The 19,670-nt window shown below is 42.6% G+C and overlaps 1 protein-coding gene across 1 annotated transcript in view; it reads left to right on the plus strand.

Moving 5' to 3' along the window:
• Positions 1–19,670, plus strand: part of SYT10 (synaptotagmin 10) — a 45,525-nt gene that overhangs the window by 16,395 nt on the left and 9,460 nt on the right. Inside the window, exons 2-3 of the mRNA XM_018576450.1 lie at positions 591–948; positions 8,191–8,755. Coding sequence (XP_018431952.1) covers positions 591–948; positions 8,191–8,755 — 923 coding nt within the window. The remainder of the gene's footprint in view (positions 1–590; positions 949–8,190; positions 8,756–19,670) is intronic.

The raw sequence follows: 19,670 nt of genomic DNA on the forward strand, positions 1-19,670 counted from the left end.
AAGCTAAACTGAGAGATTTGGAGCTGTTTGGAAACATGATGACTGTAAGAGTGAGCAAAAATGTAAAGAACTGCATTGCTGGGCAATGAATACTTGTTTGATCCGGATTAATTAATTAAAAAAAATGAGGATTTAATACTACTTTAATATCTTCACGCTTCTCTACCGGGGGACCTAGCGGGTTTTGGAAGTTCCTTTTAAGAATCCTGGACTTGTTTTCATGCAAAAATGGCCCCACATTAGCCTCATTATTTATTTTGTTTCCACCGTAAAAATACAGACAGACAAAACTAAGTAGAATAAAACATTAAAGTGACAGTATACATGTAAGGATTGAACACCAAAAAGAGAAGAAAAATTACAAGAATATAAAAATAAATATACTGCCCTAAATACAATTCCATAAAAAAAACACACCCCTCTAAGTAAAGAAAACCAAAAAGATTTGGTTGGTCACTCTTGTACACTGCACTCCTCATGCAAAGAAGGGGGAGAGTGCCCCATGGCATTTCATAGACTTCCATAATAACAGCGCCAATTGCAGACTTTATCAAGATGATGGAACCATTTCCGTATTTCTCTCTTGACAGATATATCGGTCAGCCTCCTTGCCGTGGTGGTGAGTTTCTGCGGGTTAGCTCTCTTGGTGGTCTCCCTCTTCGTCTTCTGGAAGCTGTGCTGGCCTTGTTGGCGTAGTAAACCGCTCACTTGCACCGTGCAGGCTGTCCCTCCCTGCATCCCCAGCGCCCCACCTGAGATGATGGAAACCGATGAGAAGAAGGAAATTAAGCAGAATGGCAAGCATTCGGTGAAGATACAAGAGGCGGCCATGAAAATCAGTCACACTTCACCCGATATTCCGGCCGAGGTCCAAAATGCCTTGAAGGAACATCTGATGAAGCACGCACGAATGCAGCGTCAAACCACAGAGCCAACATCCTCTTCACGGTAAGAAAATGTAGTTTATTTATTATTTGGTGCATTCATGCAGCAGTGACATAGTACACAGCACTTGAGTGTAAATCTGTAAATCCAAACTTTGTGTATGTATAGCCAATACCATGTTTTTAGTTTTCAATGAGGTAGGGAAGGGTTATAACCTCTAGCAATTTATTTTCTGCTATACATGTCCCATTGGGGAGATTACCCTTCACTTCCTGCCCTATTGATGAAACAGGAAGTTAGTGGAAATCCCTAGGAAGTGAGGTGAATTCTCTTCTTATTGGAATTTTTCTCCTCACTTTCTGTTCTAGTGACACATTTCCCCTCCCTCATTCCCTTTCTGCCTATGTGACAGTGCTTGCCAGGACAAATACGGAGGATGCATCTACCATGCAGCACCAAAGAAAGCAATAAAAGCCCCTCAGGGGTTCTATTCCTTCTTAAAGAAAAGTTTTGCCTATACATACACATACATTACTTGCCTGTACATACTGTACATATACTATACAGCTGATGTTTAATCTTCCCTCCCCCTGCCCCTATTAACATGCTAATTACATTTTATAATAAAAGCTTCCTGTTTTCATTGTGTACCTTATTTTAGACCCAGAGGTAGTAGGGACATTTAGTCACCTATATATCTACTGAGTTATTTTGTAACCACTTTCTCAGCCTGCTTGGCTTTGTATTCGCTCTGATACATTGCTATTTACAAGGCAGTATGACTTGTACTGGACCAGTTATACTGTAGCATCTGTTCTATTTATTGGAACACAGTGTATTTCTTCTGTGTTTTGTGAACATGAATGGCTGACAAAGATTTTATGAAAAGGAACACTTGGCAGTCTCTCGATCCCCATCATCATTAATGCCATCTTCATCAACACAGAAGAATTACATTATTTTATAAGGGCATCAGCAGCATGTGTCAACCTGCAGAGAGCACTAAAGAGGACAATGACACAAATGCTGTAAAAGGTCCACGATGACTCACACGCTGCTGTGGCAGAAATGAAAACATATGTGTGCATTTAGAGTAATTGTATTTGTGTTGATGATAATACAGGGAATGCCTTGAAAAATGTGTATGGCTAAACTATACAGCAAAGGTATTTTTCTAGAGAGAAATCCTGGAGTAAAATACTGATGTCTGGTCACATACAGCTTGTTTATTCCATTGTAGGTCTATAAAAACATCAAATGTTCTTTTAGTCATAGATCTATCCAATTGGTGGCCCTTTTATTATTTTTTGGAAAGAATAAAGGTTTATTGAGTTTTACATAAAAAAAAAGTACAGTACCGTAGGGGTACCGTAGGTAGATCATCACAGCACTGTTTTTTTCAAACATGCTACAGTGTATATCTTGACCACAGTAAAAAGTTGTAGATCCAAATCAATATGTGGGGCCACAGGAAGTATCGACCACCTAACCGCACCTATGAGAACGTAGAGGAGGAAACAGTACCAAGAGAGAGAGAAGACAATAGGGGAAATGGGGTCAAAACAAAGAGTAAATAGGGTAGGCACATGGAACTCCACACCATTGGCTAATAGACATCAGACTCCGATCCAACAATTTGGGTCCACTCAAGCCTGACTAGATGAAAGGGATCGATGAAAAGGACCCAGGGGTTCTACAGGGCAAAGTACTTGTCCTGAGTGTCATATAAGTGGCCAGTTAAGTTTTCCATGCACATGAAAAGGCATAGTTCAGTAACCCAGTCTTTGATAGCAAGGACAGTGATCAACCTCCAGTATCTGGAGATAAGGCGGCCATTTTATTAGCCCCTTCTTGTCCGCAATCTGTAGTATAATGTTCCTCAGCATGATGCACGGTGCTGTGGGAATCTTGAACTACATTACCTTTTTTCCCCTCGCTTTCACTCCCAGTGACAATTGTCTTCAAGATACAAAGGTCAACAACGAAGACACAGATAGCAATAGAAACCTGGAAGGCATTCCAACCCTACCATATCCTTTCACAAACTAAAAAACGTTGACCCGTCTTTCACTTCTACCGGCCCTTAAAAGGGGTTTTGGACACCCAGAGTTACAGGTGGACTTCTCAATCATTTGATTGGCTTTTACAGTGATCACATGGTAAGGAGCCCATCCTAGATCACAGTGCTGGGATGGTGAGTGAGTGTCCTCGGTACAGAAAAGCAGAGTTGGATGTACGCGTATATGCTTCAGCTCAATGTTAAAGGTTGCCCGCCATGCTGTTGAATTTATGCGTACACCCAGCAGCAAGGTGGTAACTTGCACATTGATTGAACTCCCTTACTTTAGTACAGTTGCAGGATTTCCTGCATAGCATAAAACGTACATTAATCTATTCTGTCTCCGGGCAGACATTTTTTCCTGTGCAGCCTTTCTCTTGGTGAAAACTTCCGTACGTGGAGGTTGGAATCAGGAAACACAGTAATCTAATTTTTTCCTAGCTCAGATTAAAGCACCAGTATAGCTTGATCAATAAATAAATAAATAATAAAAAAAAATGATTACCCTTTCATTGCATATATGGAGGGTGGCTACTTTTGTTCCCCATGGCCCCTGAGTGTGTTGTAAAGTAGCCACCACTCCAAGCTAGCTCCTGTGATTGACTACAATCTCAATACAAGTTAGTAAACTAAACGTGAGATTGTAGTCCATCACACGAGTGAACTTGGAGCGGTGACTATTTTACAGCACACACAGGGACCATGGGGAACAAAAGTAGCCACCCTCCAGAAGGAAGGACAGTGTCGGCAGTTTAATGTCACTTGAAGTTTACCTTTTGCCTGAATAATATTATTCTTCTATAATCTCAGTAGTGACTGGTTCACTTTAGGCTCCAAAAACCAACATGGAGTTTCACAGAGGGAAGTTATGAAGGGATTTGCTACAGAAATTGAACTAGAGATTAAAAAACCTTGTCTTTTGTCATTCCTCACTGTGTAGTCAAAACATGTCATTTTCTGCTGCGTTAGCCAGTTTTAAGTGGCTTTTTGTTATTGTGCTTTGGAATGTTTAGCAAGAAATTATTCATAATCTTGTGCCTGAACAATTTGCGTTTTATACCCAATTGGTTGAAGTTTTTCTAGGAGTTTTTTTCTGGGGACATATTTAAAGGTGGATTCCAAAAGTGGCAATATTATTTCAGCTAAATTGATTTAACAATTTCTCTGTGGATAACATTTTGATAAATTGTCAATTCTGCTTATGGATCTACTTTGGCAAAAATAGTTTGAGAAAAAAACAAAAATGTAGGGATGCACGATACCATTTTTTCAAGACCGTGTACGAGTACCGATAATTTTCCTCAAGTACTTACCAATACCAATTACCGATACCTTTTTTTTAAGTGTCATATAATAGTTTTTCTAAAACAATACAGACTAATGATTTTAGGACAGTGGTGGAGTGCCAGGGCACAGCCACAGTGGCAAATGCTGCACCCCTGGTAGTTCTGCCACTCACTCCAAGCTGTAGAAGGACCACCAATCCCAGCAATACATTATAAAGCAATGCAGAATACCACCAGCTATAGAGTACTACAAATCCCAGCAATAGATTATACAGCAATACAGAATAATGCCACCAGCGATAGATGACTACAAATCCCAGCAATACATTATACAGCAATGCAGAATAATGCCACCAGCTAGAGAGGACTACAAATCTCAGTAATCCATTATACAGCAATGCAGAATACCACTAGTTATAAACGACTACCAATCTCACCAATACATAATACAGCAATGCAGATTAATGCCACCAGCTATAGAGGACTACAAATTTAAGTAATGCATTCTATAGCAATGCAGAATAACATTAAGCTATACACTCTGTGTTGCTTACCAGGGCTATGCCTGGACTCAGGAGGCTGTGTGGGGTCTCAATAGGGCTGTGCGGTGTCTGACCAGGGCTGTGTGCAGTCTCACCAGGGCTGAGCATGGTCTCACCAGGGCTGCCTGCGGGTCTCACCAGGGATGTTCGGGCAGGTGCGGCAGTGGGTCTCCCCAGTGCTGTGCGGGCATCTGCGGGTCTCCCCATGGCTGCACAGGTGCGGACAGACAGTGGGAAGGAGGATCAGGAGATATGCAGCTGGACCGGCTCGGTAAACAGCCGCTGAGAGGTCCCCAGCAGACTGCCGCAAGGTCACCGGCAAGTGCGGGACCTTATGGCAGCCGAAGTAATTTTAAAATTTAAAGGCCCGGTATTGGCTTTAAGTATCTGGGCATTTTCACGAGTATGAGTACCAGTATCGGTATCGGTGCATCCTTACAAAAAAGTAATACTTTTTTTTCTTTAGAGCGTGCTATTATTTTTTTGAGGGTTTATTTAAAGTGTATTTTCACTTTTGCAGTCAAATTTGAGAAAACCCCTCCATATGTTTGCTATGTGTTCCCATTCACACAGCATAGTAAAAAAAATAAATGAAAAAAAAATATGTCGTTCCTTATCCAGGTTTATCTGTGCACCTTCACAGGGTTCTAATCCTCTAACCCTTTGTTAGGACAGGCATTGTTCAAATCTACTTCAAATACCATAATGAAATGATCTGTCACAGTACAGATAGGGTTACTATAATGAAATGATCTATCACAGTACAGATAGGGTTAACAAACCCCTCACAGCCCTTCCGCACATTACAAAGAAGGAGAAACCAAGTAGAGAGTTTAACCCTTAAGAAGCTAAGAAACTCTAACCCAAGTAAAAGCAATTTAAACCACAAGAAGCATTTGTTTGAAATATTTTGCTTATGCTATGTGAATGGGAATATGTAACGATTATAAAATATGTGTTATCAAGGTTTGGCTGCAAATGTGGAAGTGGACTTTTTATATTGCTGTCTGTGTGCCCGTTCACCCCCTCTGTTTGTCCTGGTGACCGTTATCACTGAAAATGAAATAAAATCTAACATTTTTGGCACAGGAATAGAAGGGAAATCTTCCAATGGTGACCCTAGTTCTGGTGACCCAACTGACCACCGGGGATTTCCCTCTCTTTGGAGGGATTTCCTCTCACTTAATGTTGTGGCTATTGGAACGGAAGTGATGAGCAATCTCCCCAATGGGACACAGATGGCAAAAAAAAAAAAAAAAAGCTGACCTGGGTTATACCCTTCCATAGTCTATCCAAAACGAAAAAAAACGTTTTGGCTTCAGTTCTACTTTTGGGCTAACATTTGGATTGGCTTTGCTTATTGACCATCGGTCACCATGTCATCAGTCTCCATAATAACTTTTTTGTTTTTTTCAATGGCACTGTGGCGAAAGCAGTCTCACAAATTCCACACAATCACTCCACTCATCTCTCCTCTGCTCCTTGGTACCCGCCTGTGTCACTGGTTGGTTTATATCAATCTAACCAAATGCTTGTCCATTCAGTCACTGTAGACCAGTAAATTAGTCAAAAAGTGTAGGAAAAAGCTGATGGAAAGTTTCCAGAATTCCAGACAACAGAAAAAGTATTTTTCCGGTTGACAGTTTTTTTTGTTTTTTTTTGTGATAAAGATTATTTGTACGAATTATTTTTCTTAGGTTTCTCAGTAGGAGTGTTCCCATTTCTGTTTTTCCCATATTAAGATAATTGAAGGATAGTACGCATCACATCCCTCCACTGATGACTACTCTCTTCATTGGTACCCTAATTGGATGACAGTTGTCGTAGCACAGCGATAAACCAGTAAACTATCATTGCAGGTATCATTGTGTCTTCTTGACTGGTTTCCATATCTGCACAGTTGGGGGATGGATGGTGGTGGTGGTGGTGTTGGCGGTGGTGGGGGTATAAGGTGCTGGCAAGCTGCTAACAGACACAAAACGTTTATGAAAAGTAATTACTCTGAAGCTCTATGAGTTCCGAGAGTGTGATAACAATGTTAGGAAATTTATGCAACAGAAAGACAATTTCAGTATGCAAATTATGGCAGACAAAAGAACAAAATTAATTGAATCTGTGAAAAGTGTCACGTCAACATATATATAAGCATCGGAATATTATTTGATATATAATAGGTTTATGCATTCCTCATTATGAATGGTTCTAACTGGCTATCGTTAAACAAAGGATGACATGTTCGTTGAAGGAGCAGGATGCGGTTCATGGGAGGTAAACTGGAAAATGAGACAGAAAAATGAGAAAAGAGCTACGCTGTGTCTCTAATTAATCATCTTTAACTTTCCATTTCCAGAATGTTTCTCTGTTTTTGTCTGATGTCAGTGAAGGATGATCAGTGGGAGAAATGTAAGAGTTGGTTAAAATATCTAAAATGGCCATGGAGCCAAGTACTTGAAATCCCATATATAAGCTTTAACACGTTAATGTATTTTTAATAGTCATTCTGTATCTTTAAATCAGCAGCTTTCCTTAAAAAATCCCTGTTCAGGCACTTCCGGTTAAAGGGTGGCAACGCTTTGTCCCTGTCTCCCTGTGCTCCTGCATTGCCGCTTTGCCACACGGGTTTCCAAAGAAGTCTACAAGTTGACATTTCAACATACATTGGCACTGTTGTCACCAACAGGAAACCCGACCTTGAGAAATGCCATGCGGCTATTGCAGGAATGCATGTAGACAGGAAGTAACTTAAAAGAAGCTGAAGAAGATCAGCAGAACTGACATGCAGCAAAGTATAATAAAAATAAGCAAAAGCAAACAATGGCAATCAGCACTTTAGCAAACTTAATGTCAATTGTAATTGTCTAGGGTTTACATCTACTTTAAAAGCTATCCATATTCAGGGTGTAATATGAAACATGGTCAGATCGCAAACGATGAGTCATTAAAAATCCTGTCAAAGGATCTGTGAATTGGTGGCATTGCTAAGCCGTTTCAAATTCAAAAAGGAACATGAGTCTGCGGGGAGAAGAACCCAACGATTCAAGTAAGCGGAGGACCCCCCCCCTCCTCCCACTTACTTGAATCATGGGGTTCTTCCCCCCGCAGACTCATGTTCCTTTTTGAATTTGGCCCAGCTTAGCCATGCCACCAATTCACAGATCATTTGACAGGATTTTTAATTACTCATCGTAAATCCTTTAGGAAAATGTATCTCTCTAGTGGTCCCAGCAAGTAGGATAAACTAGGAATCCTGGCAGTGGCAGTGATGTCTTAAACCCAGAATCCACACTAGTCAAAAGCTGTGCCAGGAACCCCATAAAACTCAAATATTAGCTTTGGATGTAGTTTACAATTCAGAGGGCATAACACATTTCTAACACAAGCAAATCTCATCCATCCCACTCATTTGGTTCTCTTACAGGCACAATTCCTTCCGGAGACATTTGCCACGGCAGATGCAGGTGTCTAGCGTGGACTTCAGCATGGGCGTGGAACCTTTACAAAGAGGCGAGACTACAACCAGCATCGGCCGGATCAAACCTGAACTCTACAAACAGAAATCCGTTGACTCAGAAGACAATAAGAAAGAGGACGTTAAAACGTGCGGAAAGCTCAACTTCACCTTGCAGTATGACTACGAGAATGAACTTCTTGTTGTGAAAATCGTGAAAGCCCTGGAATTGCCGGCCAAGGACTTGTGTGGCACCTCCGACCCGTATGTGAAGATCTATCTCCTCCCTGACAGGAAGAAGAAGTTTCAGACGAGGGTTCACAGGAAAACCTTGAACCCCAACTTTGATGAGACTTTCCAGTTTCCGGTGGCCTACGACCTGCTAAACAATAGGAAACTGCATTTCAGTGTGTATGACTTTGACCGATTCTCTAGACATGACATGATTGGGGAGGTCATCTTGGATAATTTATTTGAAGAGTCAGACCTTTCCAGAGAGGCCACAGTGTGGAAAGACATCTATTGTGCCACAACAGTAAGTACAACATCTCTAGATGTTTGTCATATTTGTATCTTTGTCTGTAGCTGGTACTAGCAAGTTACCTTTAGCTGAGCTTATTCTGTAATGTTGAAGAGGAGAGATTTCACTACTTATCCAGTGGCTTCCTCTGTTCTAATGTCAACAGCATACCCCAGCTTTTGTAGCCACATGGGTCACTCGGTCACTTTAAAGGCTGTCCCTGGGCATAATTGGCAGCTCCGCTGTTCCTTACATGCATCTCAATCCAACCCATTCCCAATTTTTTTTGCTCCTTATTCCATTTTTAGCTTTCTTGAATCCACTGTCATGTTGCCTTCTCCAGTGTATCTTCCATCCGGACATTCACCACTGCAATCCGGGCCCATCATGGACTAGTCTTGTGGGCACAATTCTAACGCCTCTGTCAGAGTCTTCATGACCCTGTGAGGATGCCATGGATGGACCCAATAGATGGTGTCCATGTCAGCACGTAGTGACGTGGGCATCCAAAGAAGGACCCTCCCACTCTCTAGTCTAGAAGAGATGAGAACCCCACACAATACGTGACCACAGATTTAGTGGTCAGATTTAAACCTTAATACAATTACCATGGTTTCATGTATTCTTAGACAATTCCCAACACTGGGATTGTATGAAGCTGACTGAGTTGCCTGTGTGGCCATACTGTAAATCCTGCAGTATGTTCTTGGCACTTACTTGAACTGAGGAAGCCACTTGGATAGGCAGTGAAATATCTTGTCAAGTCCTGTTGAATGTAACTAATAGAATGAATCCCGGAATTCAGATGATGAGATATTCAAGTTGAGTTTGATGAATACTCATGTCATGAGTTGAATTCAAATTTTAGTATTATATTTGGCAGTTCTGAAATATTTCTGGGAAAAAGGGAGCAAAGGTCCTCCTCTATTTCTGCCTTTTACTGCTTCTGCTGTTACCTGAACACCCTGAGCTTGACTTCTAGTGCCACCAGGTCCCACCCTTTTATCTACAGCTGGCCAAACACTGCCTAGATTTTTGAAAGAACTTTCACGCACAATATTGGTAAAAAACAAATCAAGGCAACTGGACTTGCTGTGTTTTTCTTGAAGACATTTTGCTGGTCATCCATCTAGCTTTCTCAATTCAGAATTGAATGAAATTGAGAAAGCTGGTTGGATGACTAGCGTCACTTCTTCAAGAAAAATACAGCAAGTCCAGGTGCCTTCATTTTTTTTTTTATAGATATACCATGACCTGGATGAATGAATGAATGAGAACCTTCACAGGCATTTCATATGAAAGAAGGTTCCTTTGACTTTCTATTAGCTGATGATCGCTTTTGACCACAGTGAAAAAAAAATTGAATGAGCAGGATGGAATTTTTTTCTCGAAAGAATGAAATTCTAACAGCGAATGTGGTTTTCATTCGGGATACTTCTTTCATTCCAAAATCGAACGTTGAAATCAAATGAAATTTCAACACATTAGAAAGTTGATGTGTCTGATGACATTATCGGGTGGTAAAGGAAGGTCTTTCGCACAAACGTTCATCAGGAATCTAGTGTCTAGTGTACGGCCAGCTTTAGTATTACTAGTAGGAAGTATCACAAATTGTTTTTCTGGCCCCATCATCTCATCAGACAGGTTTCTCAAACCATTCTGTACTATTTTGCATTATTTGCTGCTCTGTAATACACACTCATTTGAATCCTGGTTTGGATTAAATTGATTGGTTCAGAAATTTAGAATTTACAAAAATTTCAAAACCCATCAATTAAATAAAATGGATTAATAAATTGATCAAATGTTTTAGAAATTCGCTCATCTTTAGTGACTAATTAATATTCGTTTTGCCATGACCTGAATTAATAACAATCCTCATGGGACTACCTTTGCCTGTCCACTGCGGCCTTCTCTTTCACGATTGTTTGGACAGAAAATGTTTGTATGCATAGATTCTTTGTTGTTTTTGTAACATGTTATAGTGTTACTATAACTATATATTGATAACTATATCAATGTAGAGAACTACTGTATATCAATGTAGTGAGTGATATAGATAACTATATCTATGTAGTGAACTGAAGAACTGTACGGGGTTTTGTGAATAGCCGTACAGCAGCTTTTCGGTTCGACTGAACTGAAGGGCAGAGGCGACCGAAGCGAGCCAAAGGATCAGCCGAAGCTACGGCTGGATCCTTTGGCTCATTAGTGAATAACCCTCTGTGTGTTTGTGGAGACACACACAGATTAGTAGCACACACAAGGGGAGCTCCATAGGACCCTGCAAGGAAAAGGAGTCACCCTGAAACAGGATATCAGGACCAGTGCTCAGGAAACCAGCTGATTCTGCAAGAAACTAAAACTTTTAAACATCAAGGAGCAGCATCCATTGTAGGTGGTTTCATCAGCATTTGAAATCTCTTAAAAACCTTTTGACTTTAATACCATTTTAACAGTGACTTGCATTTGCTATTCATTCCGATAAAACTCTGCAGTGTTACAGCTCTCATACAGTATATTAACACAGCAGCGCAGAAAGGTGATAAGACGCCGTCACTCGATAAAGCGAGATAACAAAGATGGAATCAGAGCCTTTTTTTTAAATTATTACCTATTCTCATAACAAGTGAAGCGCACAATACATCCTCCAGGGAGGAACAATGGATCTGGAACAATGCATTCTCTCTATTTTACCAAAGTCGCACTCCTTTAATACAATTAACAGTTCGGAAGGTTCTAAAGGATAATATGGAGCGTCTACCTCTGACACCTTTTCATTCCCACATAAACCATGTCATAATTACCTTCTGCACTTCACAGGGATCTCACGGCTCCGGTAATTACTTTCAAACCCATACAACGCTGTCGCTAATTAATCTCGCAAGTCCAAGGCCCTGAAATGCTTAAGGTAAATGAGAATATAGATCCTGAAATCACTAATGTTATATGCTGAAAGAAGATTCTTCTGTAAGCCTTTGATAACACATTAGAGCCTACTGCCAGCCAGGTTGGTTCTTGTTTAGTATAGATTGGGGAAGATGTAAAATACCTGGCAGGTCCGCCAGTACTGCTAATGGGGTTTGCAGGGAGCCTTATACATTGTCTAATACAGGGGTGGGTAACTCCGGCATAACTACAAATCCCATCATGCCTTTGCCCCTGGGAGTCATGACTGTGGTTGTCAGTCTTGCAATGCCTCATGGGACTTGTAGTTCCACAACAGCTAGAGGGCCGGAGTTGCCCACCCCTGCTCTAGTAGCACCTCAGTGCATGGAATTAACTGAGCACCTTTCTTGTCTAACTTTCTTTTAAATCAAAAGTAGAGCCTTGTACTTTTTTTAAAGTGAATCTGTCACATACCTGTGCACTTTAGGCTGGGCATATAATGAAACATTTCATTGGCATTAGGGATGCAGTGACATTTTGGCTACCGAAACATCTCGGACGAAAATGGTACTTTGGGCAAAGTACCATAACGGACGAAAATGTGGCCGAAAATTCAGTGCATCTCTAGGCTTCTCTCCTCCCTGCTGGACGCCGGTCTGTGTCCCCTTCGATGCTCGCTGCTCCCCCCACCTGTGTCCACGGAGGCAGCAAGAAAACCGAGGGGGCACAGAACGGTGTCCAGTGGGGAGGAGAGAAGCTTTCAGGAGGCCAAGCGAGGTGGTGCAGGGAGGAGTGAGCTGTCAGCTGTCACAGGAGCCCGAGCTCTCCTCCTGCACCACTCCGCTTGTCCTCCTGTGACAGGCGGAGGAGTCGGGATGGAGAGTGGCTTACAATCGCTCAGCGATCATTATTGATCGCTGAGTGTTTGCAAATAACTGAGCACATAGTAAGCTTACTGTGTCCCCAGTTATGAATGAATAGGAAGTGCTCTACATCACTTTCTGTTCATTCATTATTGTGGACATAGTAACTGATGATATCTCCACAGTTTATGAATGGAAAGGAACACTCAGTATTGAAACTTCCTGTTCGTTCAGAAAAGGAGCTGCAGAAAAAGAGATTTAGGACTCTGTGTTCTCAATCTCTTTTCCTATTTTAAAAGGGGAATATCAGAGGTCTGTTTAGACCCCTAATATTTCCACAGGGCCCCCAACAGTAAAGTAACAAAACAAAACAAGTAATTTAAAAATAATTCTAAATAATTTAAAAGGAATGAAAAACCCCCCATTATTTTCAGTTTTGGTTTCGTCATGACAAATTTCTTATTTTCAGTTTCGTTCTAAAAATTCCATTTTGGTGCATCCCTAATAGGCCTCTGTGAGAACGGAATGTCAAAACTATCCATGTATCTCAAACTTTTCTCTAGAATCTTGGTTGGCCGCACCACCTGAATCCCTATTGGTTCTTTGAAATGATGGACAACCCTGTTGATCAATAGGAAGGCTTGGAAGGAGGGAGGGGCGTATCAAATCTTAAAGTGAACCTGTGTCCGGATCATGCACACCATAGCATTTACATAATCCTAACAAGCGGTAAAACCATTGCTCATTCACCTCTGTATCTACAAGCATTGCGGCTACACCAGGACAAATAGAGAGGGTGAATCTCCATAACAGGGACACAGGCTGCAATAAAAACCTGACAGGTGTTCTAATCCCTCTCCACTCCATCCGAAGCTAAAAAAAAAATCATTTTGGCATTTCAGATTCAAACTTTGTAAAGCTAGAACAGAGGGCAAAATCTAATTTTTGCATAATGAAGCTCCGCCATTATAATAAGTTTGGAGAAGGCAGGAGGAGTAAACAAAATAGTCGATTTGGAAAAATTCTCCAATTCAGCTCACTTTCCAGTTCAGCTATGTTGACCTAGATTGTTCACTTCTCCTGTCTTCTCCAAACTCTTCACCCTTTTGTGAATAACCCTGTAAATATCCCGATTCTTGCCTAAACCCAGCCATGACTGGTTCTCTTTAAAGAACAACTCCGGGTAAAATAAATGATTAAACCTTGCAGTGGGGCTACCCCCACACTGCAAGGGTTAACTGCTTGTTTTATACTCACCCAATCCTCCGAGCCGACCGGCTGTGACAGAGCTCCTGCCTGTCTCCTGCTCAGCTGCAGCGATGGTATGTCCCTCGGCATCCTCACGTCTATGCATTGTGAATAGAACGTGATGACTCAGGGACCTTACACCGCTGCAGCAGAAGGGGAGAGAGGCTCCAGGGACCGGTCTAAAAGCAAGCCGACTCCATGGATCAGTCCATGACCGAGCGCCCGACTTTTAAGAGGGGGGGTGACACCAAAATGACTTACAGTCATTTTGGTGTCATCCCTCCAATGGTGACACCCGGGTGTCTGACTTTTCAGAGGGGGGTGCCTGACTTTTCAGAGGGGGGTGACAGAGTGCCTGACTTTTCAGAGGGGGGTGACAACAAAATGACTGTCAGTCATTTTGGTGTCACCCCTCCAATGGTTAATACAAAATCACCTGCACTCCATACAGCGTACAGATTCTTGGATGAGAGGTTGGTGCTTGAAGTGACAACACGGATGGCGCCGCGTCAGATACAGTCCATAATAGATGTCACCAGCACTTGAAGATATGTGCAAGAAGTAAAGCACTTTTTATTAAATCGTCACATGTGTCAAACAGCCAACGTTTCGGGGCCACGCAGGGTCCCTTCTTCTGGGCGACATAGTGACCACGTCACTTGCACATATCTTCGAGTGCTGGTGACTTCTGCCGCACCCCATGCACCCCCCTTTTGACGCCACTGAGTGCCGGTGTGGCACCACTGCAAGGGTTATTAACATTTTCACACAGAGTTCTGTTTTAAGTGAAAAGCATACCTCCCGGAGGAGCCAGCTTACGAAAAACAACCTCCGCTGGGCAATAGAGCGATTGGAAATTATATGAAATTGGATGGGAAATGTTGATTTATCTCAGCGCGGCGTGTAATTCAGCACCGATCCACCGGAGAACGCCGGGGAAATTCCGCAAGGAGATCATATGATTTACATACAAATGCGCTCTGATTGAATTAGAAGGGGACCATATGTTTCTGCGAGGAACGCACTCCTCAATGTTTGCTGATAAAATATGCCCAGACTTTTCTATTTTCAAGCTGATTAGGAAATCATGAATGTTCTTCCAGGCACGAAGTTGGCAGCTGTCGCCGAAAGTTCCGCCGCTTGTTGTTTTTCTTAAATGTGCTAAAACTAATGTTATGACTTTGATTGATCTGAGACTGAAGCCCATTTTAAAGTGTGCTGGCTGTGCTGACTTAAAACGTAACCCCGGTCAGCTGATAAAAATGTATCTGTCTTCATATCAAAGCCATATAAAGTGATATTACATTTAAAAGGTTTTTAAGCTTCTTCAAACGCTGATTAACTGACAATGGATGCTGCTCCTTGATGTTTAGCTTCCTGCAGAATCAGCTGCTCCCCTGAGCACTGGTCCTGATATCTTGTTTTAGGGTGACTCATTTACCTTGTAGGGTCCTATGGAGCCACCCTTGTGTGTGCTAGTAAGCTGTGTATGTCCACAAATAAACACAGGCACAGCAAGGCAAGTCACTCCCCTGCTCCCTTCTCTAAGCTAGTAGTTAGACAGCTGCTGGAGAATGATCTGTCCCTTGAGATCTTGTACTGGATGGGATGTTTAGGGAAGTGGATCTGAGAGAGTTGGAGCTAAAAGTTCGGAAAAGTGATGACTGTAAGTGCTTTGGCAAAAATGTAAAGAAATACTTTGCTGGGCATTGTATATTTGTTTGATCTGGATTCATTATTGAAAAAAGTTTGAGAGTTTAATATTACTTAAGGATTAAAACAGCCCTGACCCATTGAGGCATGGACTCCACTATACCTCTGAAGGTATGCTGTGGTATCTGGCACCAAGCCATCAGTAGCAGATCCTTTAAGTCCTATAAGTTGTGAGGTAAGGCCTCCAAGGATCGGACTTGTTTTCCAGGCACATCCCACAGATGTACGATTGAGATCTGTAGAATTTGGAGGCCAAGTCAACTCCTCAAACTCATTGTTGTGTTCCTCAAACCATTTTTATCCTTCTGAAAGAGGCCACTGCCATCAGGGAATACTGTTTCCATGAAGGGGGGTCCTTGGTCAGCAACAATGTTTATGTAGGTGGTACGTGTCAAAGTAACATCCACATGAATAGCAGGACACAAGGTTTCCCAGCAGAGCATTGCCGAAACCATCACACACCCTCCACTGGCTTTCCTTCTTCCCATAGTGCATTCTGGTGCCATCTCTTCCCCAGATAAGCAACAGACACAGCCAGCCATCAATATGATGTAAAAGAAAATGTGATTTATCAGATCAGGCCACCTTCTTCCATTTCTCCATGGTCCAAAGGGCTAGAGCAGGGGGTAGGCAACCCTGGCCCCCCACCTGTGGTTAAACTCCAAATCCCTAAAGTTGCAGCTAACGATTATTTTCATAATTGATTAGTTGAAATCGTCACCAACTATTCTCATTATCGATTATAATCGATTTGATCGATTAGTTGTTGCAGCCCTACAAATCCCATCATACATTTTCCTCTGGGAATTATGCCTGTGGCTGTCAGAGTCTTGCAATGCCTCATGGGATTGGTAGTCCCACAACAGCTGGAGGGCCAAGGTTGCCTATCCCTGGGCTAGATAATGCAGGATGTCCTCCAGCCAGGAAATGAGGTGGACTTTATCTGACTTGCTGCATCTTCTACTACACATTGTGGGAAGCTCACAAGAGCTTTCTTCTGATTGGCTGCTTTAGAGTATTGCACGTCATCACTGCTCTTGCGAGATATTATTTAACACACATTATGACCTATTTACTTGCTGCATCAACAAATATAAGAGCAGCGAGCAGCATACAGTACAAACAGCAAACAATTATCCCGACTAGTAAAACACTTGATAAAATGTAAGCAATTAGCCTCCATTCACTGCGCCGCGAAGGAATCTGCGGCGGACGGGAATGCGTAAGACTTGCATAATTCTAATTATGTTTTATAGTCCCCGGGGGAAGGATTCCGAAATGTCACCATCGTTAGCTTTCATCAAACTCGTCTTGCGCTGCTTGCAAAGTTCATTCTCATAAAACCAATTGTCCTGATTCAGTCAACAGATTTCCGATGTGAGCGCCGGTCGCTCCTCTGAGGAAACGGGAGAGTTATTCCCGCACATGATCACCGGTCGACGCACAGATGTCATCGATCAGCACGGGCGTAAAGCTGAACTCCAGGCAAACAGTTCAATACACAGATAAAATACATATGCGGGAGATTTACACATATCTGAGATTTACACAGCTCTGCTACACAGTGCAGCCCTGTTTAGTTGGGCAGGAAAACTTTTTTTAAAAGTCTGAACCTGTGCCCAGACTTTTCACACTAAAGTGTTTACATATTGAGGTCAAGCACTTTAACACAAGCCTTTAGTCAGCTCTGTAGCTACAGGCATTGTGGAGAAATTCATATTCAAAGCTTTTTTTTTCAGTGAGAGCAGATCCTTGGCAGCCAGCTCTCCAATGTAAACAGCCAGCGGGTGTTTCTAAGCTGTTAGAAACCCAACTTCACTGTTGTGATCTTTGAGGATTTGTGAGAATGAATAATTTCACTGTACAAGCAGCTGGGGAGGTGAGTGTGAGGTTGTTTTAAAGGTCTTTTACTACTTGCTAAGGATATGAGGACAAAGCAAAAGGAGCGCCTTCATAGTGTAAAATGGATTTATTAAGGATAAAACACACAGCTGAAAAGGTACTTACAAACCAGCTTGTATAAACGAGCAGAAAGCAATATAATCTTAGGACACCATCAAGATGAATACACGAAAATAGGGAGAGGGAAAGGAAGTGCTAGTACTAAGCCGAAGCCATCTGCACGCGTCGCTGACCCTCCTTCAGTTGATGCGTTTCTCAGGACAAACCTTTTTCATCAGAACCTCATTCTGATGAAAGAGGTTCTGATGAAAGGCGCTCCTTTTGCTTTGTCCTCATCAGATTTTCGGTTTCCCTTGACTGTGAGGAGCTGCCCCCCCTCCTGTATATACCTTTGGAAGACCAGGAGCAGCTACTGTGTTTTGGCGCCTGTGATTTTCACATATCTTTGCTAAGGTTACAGTTACTGTTACTGACACCCCCCCCCCCATCCTGTGACTGGACAGTGAAAGGAGAAGCAACAGACTGATGAGCTAATCTCTCTGCCACTTTATTCTCTCCTCCTATCAGCACATGAGCACTGCAACACAACTGATTGGTTCACTGTGCTGCATCTCCCTTTCCCATTCTGAATGCTGCTCTACAAGGACTGCAAGAGGCCGATACCAAGTCAAATTCAGGAATGTACACTGCGTTTAGGTAAAGGAGAACTATGAGCTGAGAGATTTACACTCAACCTCAGAGTTAGAGCCGACGTGTGACAATGAAGCTGTCACAGGTCGGCTCTACTGATCAGGAAAGTGAACAAACACATACCGTCGCTCGCTCACTTCCCCATCATTTTCCTGCAGAGAGTGGTGACTGTCAGTCACCGCTCCCCACAGGGATTCCGCCCTCCCCTCTCTGATCCTCCAGCGCTGACTGGAGGAAAGGACTAGGAAGGAGCGGCACAGATGCCTCTAGAGTGGCAGAGCCCGCTGTCACTCACGCAGCTGGGTGGATCTTGACAGTATTGTCGGGATCTGTCCCAGCTGCGGCACTCTCAGTATATAGTGGGCAATAGCCTGCTATATACTGAGCTTTGGGTCACGGGAGGAGGTTAGTATATGTCCTCCTGTGACCCTAAAGAGAACTATGGGATAAAAAGGTTACCCCATAGTTCTCTTTATCGATGTACTGAATACAGAGCTGCATTCATCTGGAGTTCAGCTTTAAAGACCCAATGCCATAACAAGCCCAGTCTAGTTAACATGCAAGTTCATGCTAATCCTTTGGTCCTAATAGATTTCCTGCTGTCATGCTCATCCTCTGGTCCCCCCAAAAAATCAAAATCACTGACCTAAAGCCTGCCAAAGCACCACAATAGATGACAAAAACGTACATGTCCCTTTTTTAATAATGGGATTCTATTTACCGCACATAGAGCAGGTGCACTGTGATAAGGCGCATCAACACACAGAGCGTCACCACAATGCACAAGTGTGAACGGGCCCTTATGCCTCATTATAGCTGCATTAAAGTAACTAGAGACACATTACAATATGGCAGCTTTGGCGCTTTTTGAAAACAGCATGGAACGAGCCGGGTGTGTGTAACGCAATCTATTCCCATTCTAATAATCCTCTGGCAGAGACTAAATGAATGGGATTCGGATAAATATACGGGAAAAAAAAGTCTGGTGCAGCCTAAGGGGTGTCCATTTTTAGAAGCGTAATTTTATTTTAGAATAATGTTAATTAACGGTGCCACGGATGACAGCTTTGACAGAAAGAAGCGAGGACTATTATGTCACCTGCTGCAAGGTGCTTCCAACCTAAATATTACATGGCTTCAAGTTTTCATTAACTCGCCGGAGGCAAAATGAGGAAGTCAGAAAATACGATGAATATTAATTCTCTGAGCCACGGATTCACTTCATCCTTACAGAGATGATGAATATAATTAAAGGAGAACTATGGGGTCAGTGTTTTTCCCCATAGTTCTCCTTAGGGTAACGGGAGGACACACCTAGAATTATGTAGGAAGATGTCTGAAGCTGACAGCTTTTTCTTCATTCAGATCGGCATCAGGTTGCACAGAAGGGAAATCCTCCCCACTGTGTAACCTGCCATGGACGGAGCGCCTCAGCAGTGAGGAGCAAGTGAGGGATAGGGAGGCTCCTCCCTTCCACTAGCTTGGGGATGGGTTGGGGGCGGTGCTTCATCCGACGGGGGGCAGTGCTTCGTCCGGCGGGGTTGACGCGCTGGGGGCGAGGCTGGGGAATGCCTCACCTGGAACAAGATCAGTACAATGCCTTTGTACTGATTTTGATGACAGAA

This window comes from Nanorana parkeri, unplaced genomic scaffold (assembly GCF_000935625.1).
Source record: "Nanorana parkeri isolate BGI_ZX_2015 unplaced genomic scaffold, ASM93562v1 scaffold67, whole genome shotgun sequence".
Lineage (NCBI taxonomy): Eukaryota > Metazoa > Chordata > Amphibia > Anura > Dicroglossidae > Nanorana > Nanorana parkeri.